The sequence below is a fragment of the Dipodomys ordii genome, unplaced genomic scaffold, assembly GCF_000151885.1.
Source record: "Dipodomys ordii isolate 6190 unplaced genomic scaffold, Dord_2.0 Scaffold72, whole genome shotgun sequence".
Lineage (NCBI taxonomy): Eukaryota > Metazoa > Chordata > Mammalia > Rodentia > Heteromyidae > Dipodomys > Dipodomys ordii.
The window spans coordinates 1855948-1866560 of NW_012267288.1; the positions used below are offsets into that span (position 1 = coordinate 1855948).

The 10613-nt window shown below is 36.8% G+C and overlaps 1 protein-coding gene across 1 annotated transcript in view; it reads right to left on the minus strand.

Moving 5' to 3' along the window:
* Abcb5 (ATP-binding cassette, sub-family B (MDR/TAP), member 5) overlaps positions 1–8959 on the minus strand; it is a 77504-nt gene extending 68545 nt beyond the window's left edge. Inside the window, exons 1-6 of the mRNA XM_013023984.1 lie at positions 8907–8959; positions 6290–6347; positions 4187–4337; positions 2732–2786; positions 305–496; positions 41–212 (exon numbers count right to left, since the gene is read on the minus strand). Of these exons, the coding sequence (XP_012879438.1) occupies positions 41–212; positions 305–496; positions 2732–2786; positions 4187–4337; positions 6290–6347; positions 8907–8959 (681 nt within the window). The remainder of the gene's footprint in view (positions 1–40; positions 213–304; positions 497–2731; positions 2787–4186; positions 4338–6289; positions 6348–8906) is intronic.
* Between the last annotated feature and the right edge of the window lie 1654 nt (positions 8960–10613).

The window sequence follows — 10613 nt, forward strand, 5'->3', positions numbered from 1 at the left end:
CCACACGTGTGCATGTGGCCACTGCCCCCTGCGTCCTTACTCTAGAACACACTGCCACTGAAGCCATTATAAGAGGCGATGTGGACAGAGTCACCAAGGTGAGTTTCCAGCCCTTCATCAAGCCAACCGCCAGGCCAATAGTAAAGGTCGACATGTTTTGAAACAACAGAGCAATCTTGTCTCCAATACCATCGCTGATTTTGTTGATGTCCCTGAAACAAGTCAATGAAAGGGACCGAGTCAGAGGCATGCTGGGTAAGGGAACAAAGCTGACAGGTTGCTTGCTACCTGTTCGTCTACTTACTCGGTCATGCGCGTGTTAAGTTCGCCGATGTCACAGCCGTCGAACCAGCTGATGTCCTGAGCCAAAATGGAGTGGAAAAACTGTTCTCGAATTCTCTTGGTCTGGCGTGCTGCAGTTGTAACCCAAAAGGAAATCTGTAGATAGCCAAATACCAGGGCCGTCACTCCTATGCATACATAATACAGAGTCAGCCTGAAGAAAGAGCATTGGAATGTTAGATGGAAGCACAAATCATCTCCATCAGATGAAGGAACGAAATTTATCAGATCATTATATTGGATAAAATTGATGGTAGAACCTAAAAATAACAATACGCATATATACATATAACAGAATAACCTCAAGTTTGTCTTTCTCATATTATTCATAGCAATTAGTATTAAAACATATCTGTCATTCAGTATGTTTAATACTCTCCTATTGGAAAGATACATGACATCAACTAAGATAGTTGTGGGAGAAACAGAGTTAAGAAATGTTTATAGACAGCTCCCAGTGGCTCAAGGCTGGAATCCTAGCTGCTCAGGAGGCTGAGATCTTAGGGTCATGGTTTTAAAGTTAGCCTAGGCAGGAAAGTCCAGGAGACTCTTTTTTTTTAATTAACCACCAAAAAGCTAGAAGTAGAGCTGTGGCTCAACTGGTAGAATGGTAGCCTGGAGTATACAAGCTCAGGATCAGTGCCTAGGGCATGAGTTCAAGCCTTAGGACTGGCAAAAGAAAAAAAGAAAAAAAGAGAAAAAAGAAACATTTGTGCTTACAGACTCTGATGAAAAGATTTCAGATATGAAGATTTGTCTATTTGGATGGACATGTGTCATTCAAAACAGCCACAGAGAAATGGAACCTAGTATAAATGCCCCACTAGGAGACCAGATAAGAGATGTGGCCATTTAATAACATATACTGGGTGCTCCTGAATGAGGCTGTAGAAGCACAACCACATACAAGAACAAGTCTTAGCCTTTTGTTTGGAGGGCAATGACAATACCCAAGAGAGAGCAATTCAGAGTGACCTGTGAAGGACGTTAATAAGATCGATGCTTGTTATTTGAGGAGAAAGAACGTGTGTCCAGAATTTATTTGCAAAGAGCTCTGATAAGTCAAGTATAAGACAACTTTTCTTTTTAAGTCAGTGTATCTGGCCAGGTGTGGCTACCCAAAGCACTTGGTAAGTGACTAAGGTGAGTAACTGACTTCTTTTTACTTAATTTGAGTAGTTTTGCTTAGTTTAAGTAGTTTATATTCATATAGCCATATGTGCTATGGCTGATATATTGGGCAACGGAGGTTAAGAATTAAGGTGTTTAGACACTATTGCAGGCCATAGTGTCCCTGGGGTTAGGCAGGATGAAGATTTTGCTTTAGAGGAGATGATAGGGTCCACTAGATCCAGAGGGAACACTGGGGAAATCCAGTGTGTATCTGCAGTGTAGGTGAATCCTTCCAGCAACTGCAGCATGTGTCGGGAAAAGTGTACTACTTCATACATGCTTATGAAACCAGAGTGTTCTTATGACTTGTTAAAATTTCACACTTTATAATATTTAGTCTTGATACTCATTAATAGTCTGAATAAATTGTCTTCAATATTAGTTAAAATAAAACCTTCATTTGAAAAAAAACTTTATTATTTTTACAATGTTTGTTGCATCCATCTTTTCAAGATTTTGTGGTGTGTGTGTGTGTGTGTGTGTGACACAGAGAGAGATAGATAGATAGATAGATGGAGAGAGAGAGAGGGAGAGAGGATGTACTGATGCTAAAACTCAGAGTGTTGTTATGCCAGGTGAGTGTTCTACCACTGAGCTACATCTTCAACTCTTCAATGTTTGATGTTTGACTTTCATAGAAATGATATTTTCTATTATAATTAAAAAGAAGAAAAATATATTTGTTGTTACTGTTTACTTGATTGCTTGTCTGGGAAGGGTGCTCTACCACTTGAGCCTTCCTGCCAGCCTAATTTTTTTGCTGGCTATTTTGGAGATGAAATTGAAGTAGACTTTTCTACCCCGATGGCTTTGAACTATGATCCATTGGGTCCCAACCTCTTAAGTTGCTAGGATTATAGGCATGAATCAATGGCACCAAGGAAGAAAATGATTTTGTCTTTTTTTAAAGGAAGATCATCAAGTCCTTCCTCTGGGATATTACCATCAGTTCTAAGGGCCAAATTGGCACACAATGAACATCCCTACAACTTTTCTGCTGAAGACAACTTGGTCAAATACCACTCAAAACATACGACCTGTATTCCATTTAAACGGAAAAGAACATACTCATATAAAACAAAAGAAGAGCACATTTTGTTTTAATCATTTATGTATGGCATTGGTCTTTAGACACACATAACAGTTGCTTTTCTCTACAAGTAGTAAATAAAGCAGCATTCAATGAGCATGAAATTAGTGCTTCATTTGGACTTACATGAGCATATCTTCATTCAGCTTCTCTTGAGTTTTAGTACAGTTCCGATAATTTGCTGCAAAACATAGTTGCTTTTTAAGTTGTAAGTGATATGAATTTATAAGTTAAACCTACTATTTCATAAATAAACCTCAAACAAAATCTAGTGCTTTACATTGTTATGTCAGGAGTTGTGCTATAGTTCCAGAAACTGTCTAGCACCATATTGACAAAATATACCACAGCATTATCAGTTAGATATGTACTGTCTCCTCCTTTCTAAAGTAGGTAACAGAATCAATTACAGGCTTCCCCTAAGAAAGTTGTCTTAGGTGGCTGGGTTTGTCATTCATAGAGACATAGTTGTACTGAATAAAAAATAACTCAATGAACTGGTAGATCCGTGTAAATAATGACAAGTAATTTTGCTTTTGTTTAGTGTATATAATTAAAGGATGAGCTCTAAAATTTGTATATGTATTTAATTCTGCTTGTATCATAAAACTTCACCTCCCCCACTCCTAACTCTTTAGAAGAAATCATTGTATGGAAGGACACAGAGGGAAAACAATAGTTTTGGTCCATTCAAACAAGATTGAAACACTTCGAAGACTAGACTTTGGGTAGAAAAGAAGATACTGTAAATTCTAATTAAAGCCAAGTAGGCAGGCCCACTAGTGGCTCCTGACTATAATTCTAGCTACTCAGGAGGCTGAGATCTGAAGATCGTGGTTCAAAGCCAGCCCTGCCAGGAAAATGCATGAGGCTCTTATCTCAAATTAACCACCAGAAAACCTGGAACTGTGGCTTGTACTGTTAGAGCACTAGACTTGAGCCAAAGGAGTTCAGGGACAGTGCCCAGGTCCTAAGTCCAAGCCCTACAACTGAAAAAAAAGAAAAAAGAAAAAAGACAAAAAGCTGAGTCGGTTATAGAGAAGACACTTTTTAGATACACCAAGACCACTGTGTAAAAGACAGTTAAGATTTTAGTGAGTTATTAGTCCCAATCTTAACAGCTTCTCAGTGTGGAATTTAGAAAGCTGTCTTTAAAAATGAGAGCATTAAATATATGTACATACATACATACATATATAATACCCACTATATAAAAAGACTGGATGCTGTCTCTGTACATAGGAAGGTCACTGGAATTTATCTTCTAAAGAATAATGTGAATCTATCCATGTCTGTTTTTCTCTCTTTCTCACACAGGAACAGATAGATACATCTATGCAGACATACTGGTTATTTCTTTATGCAAGCTATTGGATATATGCATTAATGGTTTCTCTAGAGAATGCTGAAGAATACAGACTTTTGTTCTCTAGTATCTAGCAATGCAGAATAATAGCAGCATCACTGTCTGTAATATGGACATTGTTTTACCCAACAAGAATCTTTCACTGTGACATCAGTGTCTGTTTTGTTTGTGTTTCTGAGTACCCAGCAATACAGAACAATAAATTGTCTACTCACTTGTGTTGGTTTGGACTAGACATCCACTAATAAGGTAGTCACTCATTTCACCTAAAATCAGTGACAGTAATGGGAGACAGGCTCCGTTCAGCAAAGATGCCAGGATTCCCAGGGCCATGAGGGTGATATCCATGCCATCAGCAAAGCGGAACTGAGGGAAGCAAAGCTCAGTAGGGTTACGACAGTGAATGGACAGACACCAGCCTGCAGCTTTCACCTCCAAGAAGATGCTACTTTGCCAGTTGGTTAAGAGATTGAGTAAATTACGTCATGGATATGCATTTATATATAAAGTAATAAAAATCCAAACACTCAATGTTAAGAATTTACAGTCACTTTTGAAGAAGACATTGAAAAATTAAGAAGCTCTCTCAATGCAATTGATATCAAAGGTCGAATGATATCATAGGTCAGGTCACACACAAGCACAAATCCAAAGCTTCTTTCTATACATACAAATAGGCCAGGCTGCTGGTGGCACATGCCTGTAATCCTAGCTCATCAATCATGCCTGTCATCGTCTCTATTAAGGAGACTGAGATTTGGGAATTGCAGTTCAAGGACAGCCTGGTCAGGAAAGTCCATGAGACTCTTTTCTCCAGTTAACCACCAAAAAACCAGAAGTAGAGCTGTGGTGAAGTGCTAGACTTGAGCAAAAACGCTCAGGGACAATGCCCAGGCCTTGAGTTTAAGCCCCAGGAGCGCAACACCCTCCCTCCCCGAAAAACCTCCCACAAAACTGGAAGTGGAGGTGTGTCTCAAGTGGTAGAGCACTAGCCTTGAGCAAAAAATCTAAAGGGCAGTGCCCAGGCACTGAGTTCGAGCCCCAGTACCAGCACATACAGACACAAAGGTATTTCAAAGAAAGCATCAACAATATCCCACTTTGTGCAAATTTGATTGGCAAAATTTCAGTTCCCAGGCTCAGCATCACTAAGTTTGCTAAACACTAACCAACTAGTAAACATGTAGAGAATGACGTTTTTAAAAAAAATTATGTTAAGCTCCTTGGATTCATTGTATATAGGACATTTTTAATCCAGTAAATAGAGTAAATGGCTGTTTATAATAAAAAAGAAATTCCTCAACTCCAAATACTAAATACTCTACTTTTTTTCTTTATCAGGTCCTCACAACACCATTCCAAATCCAAAGTATGACTGAAACATGGAAACATTACTTACTTACACAGAGAGATCAAGACAAAAAACAAAATGGCACCAAAGTGTCATTAGATTTCCATTGACAGCAAGTGAAACTTAGGACATACCTCATGTGTAGAGACTGAAAAAATCCTATGTTTTTCTATTTATTCATGTAATAATGAATCAATATTTAAGGAGCAATTTCCATTGCATTTTTCAATATGGCAGATGATAAGAGTGTATCAGGTCTCCTGCCTTACCCCAGAATAGGCTATTTTCTCCTTGATAAAGTTTACATATTCTGCTACTTCCCAGGTAGTTTGCTTTTCACTTTTGAAAACAATAGGTGTTATTTAATTTCTATTTATTGGAACATTGACAGGGAGGTCAAGATATTAGATTTGGTGGAGGGGAGGTTAGAGGACATGTTCATGAGATCGTGCCTGGAACATTCTGAAGATATGTGTAAAAAAGTTTTCTGGTATGCAGACTATACAAAATACTTCGATAATTGGATAATTAGTTTCTATTTTCAAATAATTTGCTCATACTTTAAGATAACAGTAACACACATCAATGAATAATTATTGGAAATATTGAAATATAAACTTAATTCATAATTCACCATCAATCAACAATAATCCTTGGGAATATTTATGCATCACACACATATGCATATGTACACATTCATACACACCCACTCACATACACACACATATTGTTGTTGAAGGCTTGAGATCATTGTGTGGATATTGTGTTATTTTTTTAAAATCTTTTTTTGTGGAACTTTCAGATTGTTTATATTTATCTTGATGGAAACTTTCCTTTGATAAATTCCTTTTTTCTTGCCCCTTATCAGAAATAATAGATTCATGCAGCCAAAAAACATAACCTTTTGATGCACTGCCAACAATTCCTAAAACGTTATAGAGCATACTGTGTACTCAATTTCACTTACTATCTCAATAGCACCAACAGCTTGCTTCCTTGATTTAGGAGGTTGTTCTTGAAAAGTTCTGGAAAATAAATGTTTAAAATGGGAAGGTTACAATGGAAGCAAAATTCACAAAATTCTCCAGCTAACATCTTGCTGAAGTGTCAAATATGACCCTTGGTAGCACGTTTATCTAAACTGAAATTTCAGACACAAATTTAACGATAGACTGTACATAGATTTTTTAAGAATGAGGAGAGGAAGGGTGGAGAATACAGTCATAATATTCAATACATATTCTACAAAATTAAGAAAATTGAGAGTAGGCGTTGGATTGTAAGGGAAGAGGGGAGGATGATGAACAGGGTGTCATCAATCAAGACATATTATATTCATAAACTGATTTGTTGAATGATAACTCCTTTGTAAACTACTTACAGATAATAAAAATATAATGTAAAAAAGTTACTAGGAAAATAAGTTGTCACTGGTATTGTTTGTTGAGATAACAGAGGCATGGTGTAAACAGCTCAAGTTTACCAAGCGAGTGATTACACGTGTTTCTGAATCCAGAACTTTAACTTTTAACTATGAAGTTATAATATGGCTTGAATAATACATGTAAGAGATAGGATTTATTTGGTTCACAGATAATGCAGAAGTGCCTGTAGCAAATATATCTCTTCATTACTCCTGTGTGCAATTATCCTATGGCATACAGATTAGATAATCAGCTTTGAATTTATTAGGAAAAGGTATTTAGTGTGGCAAAAGAGTGGGAAAAATGGACTTCATAAAATAACAAAAATGATTAAAGAAATAGCTGGTTTAGAGGCTGTGCCTGTAATCCCAGAACTACAGAGATGGAGACTTAGAGATGGGGCTTAGAAAGACAAAAGTGAAAAACAAGACTGAAGAATTAATGAAGTACAGAGTGTAGATCTTTTGATTTTCAACATGTCCCCAACATTTTTAATTAAATTAATTAATTAATTGATGATTGATTGATTGATTGTGCCAGTCCTGATGCTTGAACTTAGGGCCTGGGTGCTTTCCCTGAGCATCCTTTTGCTCAATGCTAGTATTATACCACTTGAGCCAAAGCTCCACTTGTCACTTTTTTGGGGGAGTAGTTTATTGGAGATAAGGGTCTCATAGACTTTTCTGCGCTGCTATGATGACAACCATTTTGTACAACAGAATAGAGGTATCTTGAAAGACAAAAAACAGAATTAGCATGTGATTCACCAATCCCATTTCTAGGTCCAACCACAAAGGTTGAAGTCAATAGACTAAAAAGTTGTTCATATTCCCATTTTGTTCAACACCATTTATTGTAGCCAAGATTTGAAAACAACTTTTATCCAAACATCAATGAATGGTTAAAAAATGCCATATGTATACAGAATGCAATACTATTCAGTCTTTAGAAAAAAGGAAATTCTGCCATTCACAAAAGCATGGATAAATCTAGAGGCCACTAAGTGAAACTAAGTGAAAAAGTCAGATACAGAATGACAAATATTGTTTGTTCTCACTTTTATGTGGAATCTAAAAAGTCCAATCTGTAGAAATAAACTTGCAGAAATAGAGATGAGGATGGTGGCTACCAGAGGCTGAGGGGTGAGTACTGAATGGAGAAAGGAAAGATACTGGATGAGAAGCAAAGTTTCTGTGAAGTAGGAAGAATAAGTTCTAAGGATCTTTTGCACAGCACGATGGTTATAATTACTAATCGTATTATGTTCTTAAAAATTGCTAAAGGAGCTGGGCAGTGGTGGCTCACACTTGTCATCCTAGCTACTCAGGAGGCTGAGATCTAAGGATTATGATCTGAAGCCAGCCCGGGCAAGAATGCTCCTGAGAGTTTTTATCTCCAATTAACCAGCAAAAATCCAGAAGGGGAGCTGTGGCTCAAATGGTAGAATGCTAACTGTAAGGGAAAAAGCTAAGGGACAGTGCCCAGGCCCTGAATTCAAGCCCCAGTAATGGTGCACGCGCATGCACGCACATGCACACACCCACACACACACAGTTAAAGGAGCAGATTTGATGTTCTCATCACAGAAATAAGTATATGAGGTGGTGGATGTGTTCATGAGCTCGAATTTGTCCACAATGTATCAAAGCATCCACATGAATCAAAGCATCCCATAAAATCCTGGAAACACATGCAATCATTATTTTCCAATTTAAAAGAAGATATTGAATAATTGAAATCAAATTCCATTTGAAACTGAAGGAAAAGTCCCCCAGGGCAATTTGCTTCAGCCTTAAGGTGTTTTTTTTTTTTTTTTGATACAGATGATTGGATTCAGAAAGATACCACAGGCTGTAGAAGCCTTTCCCAGCACTGATGAGTCATGTGACCTGAAGGATTCTCTGCAGGCTTATAGATTGTATGGCAAATGAAATGCTATTGTTCTGATAAAACTGAAAATAAAATCGATCTTAAAATATGTTCATTTTATATATCTAAATGAATAAATCATAGCTATAGGAAATTGAATAATAGACATACACCCACAATCAGGTATTTGGTGAAAAATATTTTTGGATTTTTTTCTATAGCTGTGGAAAGGATAGGGTTATGCATGAAGTTGCAGAAGAATACCTTTCAAAGAATTTAGGGAATACTTACCCATTTCTCTGATAATTATCTTGCATCTCTTCAGACCTTTCACAATTTTCCATCTTATTTGATGTTTAATTTGTTCTGAAAAAACATATTAACAAATGCAGCACAATGGTGAATATTTCACCTGATGATTACATAGCATTCTTGAATTCAGGGTCCAGGTGCTACCTCTTAGTGTTTCACTCAAGGCTAGAGCTCTACCACTTGAGCCACACCTCCACTTGCAACTCTTTGCTGGTTAGTTGGAGATAAGAGGCTCATGGACTTTTCTCCCTATGATGGCTTCAAACTGTGATTCTCAGATGTCAGTCACCTGAGTAGCTAGGATTACAAGTGGGACTACTGGTGTCCAGCTACACAGTATTCTTTACATCCTAAGGGCTTGTGAGAAGCAAGCTGCCCAGAACTTCATCCACTGACCCTTCTACTGCCCTGGTTTCTGGTTCATCTGTTCAGTTTTTGTCATTGAATTTACAACTTCTTCACTACACTCTGAGCTTAATGGAAAAGTTAAAAGTAGAATACAATAAGAAAAATCAAAGTGGAAAATGCATTGATTTGCTAGGATATTGGATTTTATTTTTATTCTACCACAGACTGAATTGTAATGATGAAAACCATGAAGTTACCTCCTGCTTAGTTTCTCTACTAAAAATTGAAATAACTTTTGTTATCTAGCCATTTGAAGGAGCATAATTTTTAATTTAATCAAATATGAAACTTATAGAGCTTCTATCACACCTGGATTAAATTACTGAAAGAACTTTTTGAAAACTCATCCATTCTTAACACTCTATTAAATATAATACATTCTTTTCCTTTGGATGATACTTTAGGATCTCAGTTCATCTTAAGATCATCACCAGATTATAAATTATTATTTTATTACTGATATATAACAATATATTGTGATTCAGTTTCACATATTAGGCCATATATTGATTTATACTGAGATTATTATAAATATATTGGAATGGGATTTATAATTAATTCAATAATACTAAGTATATGAAAAAACTAATAAACTTCCAAGTAGGAAGCTTCTTAGTGAAAGAGAGTGTCCCAATGTGTTAACATACTTGTAGCACCAAGAAAGAAGGTAGCTATTACACTATCTTATTCTCCTTTTGTAGAAGTCAGCAGCCATGGCTATGCATGGGAGATATTATTATGACGTTGTATTATCTCCAGTAATTTGACACATATATAAGAAAAGTGATAAACAAGAAAAGTCCTAACATGACTAGTCAATATCAATCATTTGCATCTTAGAGAAATTAGCAATACAGAATACAACTCCCACATTCATCAGAAGAAAGCCAAACAATTAGGACATACCTTGATATGTACAGGACCTGTTACCCAGTTACATCAAAAATCCTGTGTGTTTTCTCTCCTCAACGAGCAGCTGCATAAATATCTGAGCTTCTGAATTGGGCATTACCTTTCGTTGTTTCTGATCACACAGCCTAATATCTGATCATAACTGGGCGATGTACTGCCAGCAAAGGCACACCAAGTACTTCCTGTCCTGTTGCACTTGGGAAACAACAGGAGCACAGGAAGTTTGTGTAACCAAGTGAACACCTCCCCTTTCTCTTCTTTTCTCTTCTTTTCCTTCCTTCCTTCCTTCCTTCCTTCCTTCCTTCCTTTCTTTCTTTCTTTCTTTCTTTCTTTCTTTCTTTCTTTCTTTCTTTCTTTCTTTCTTTC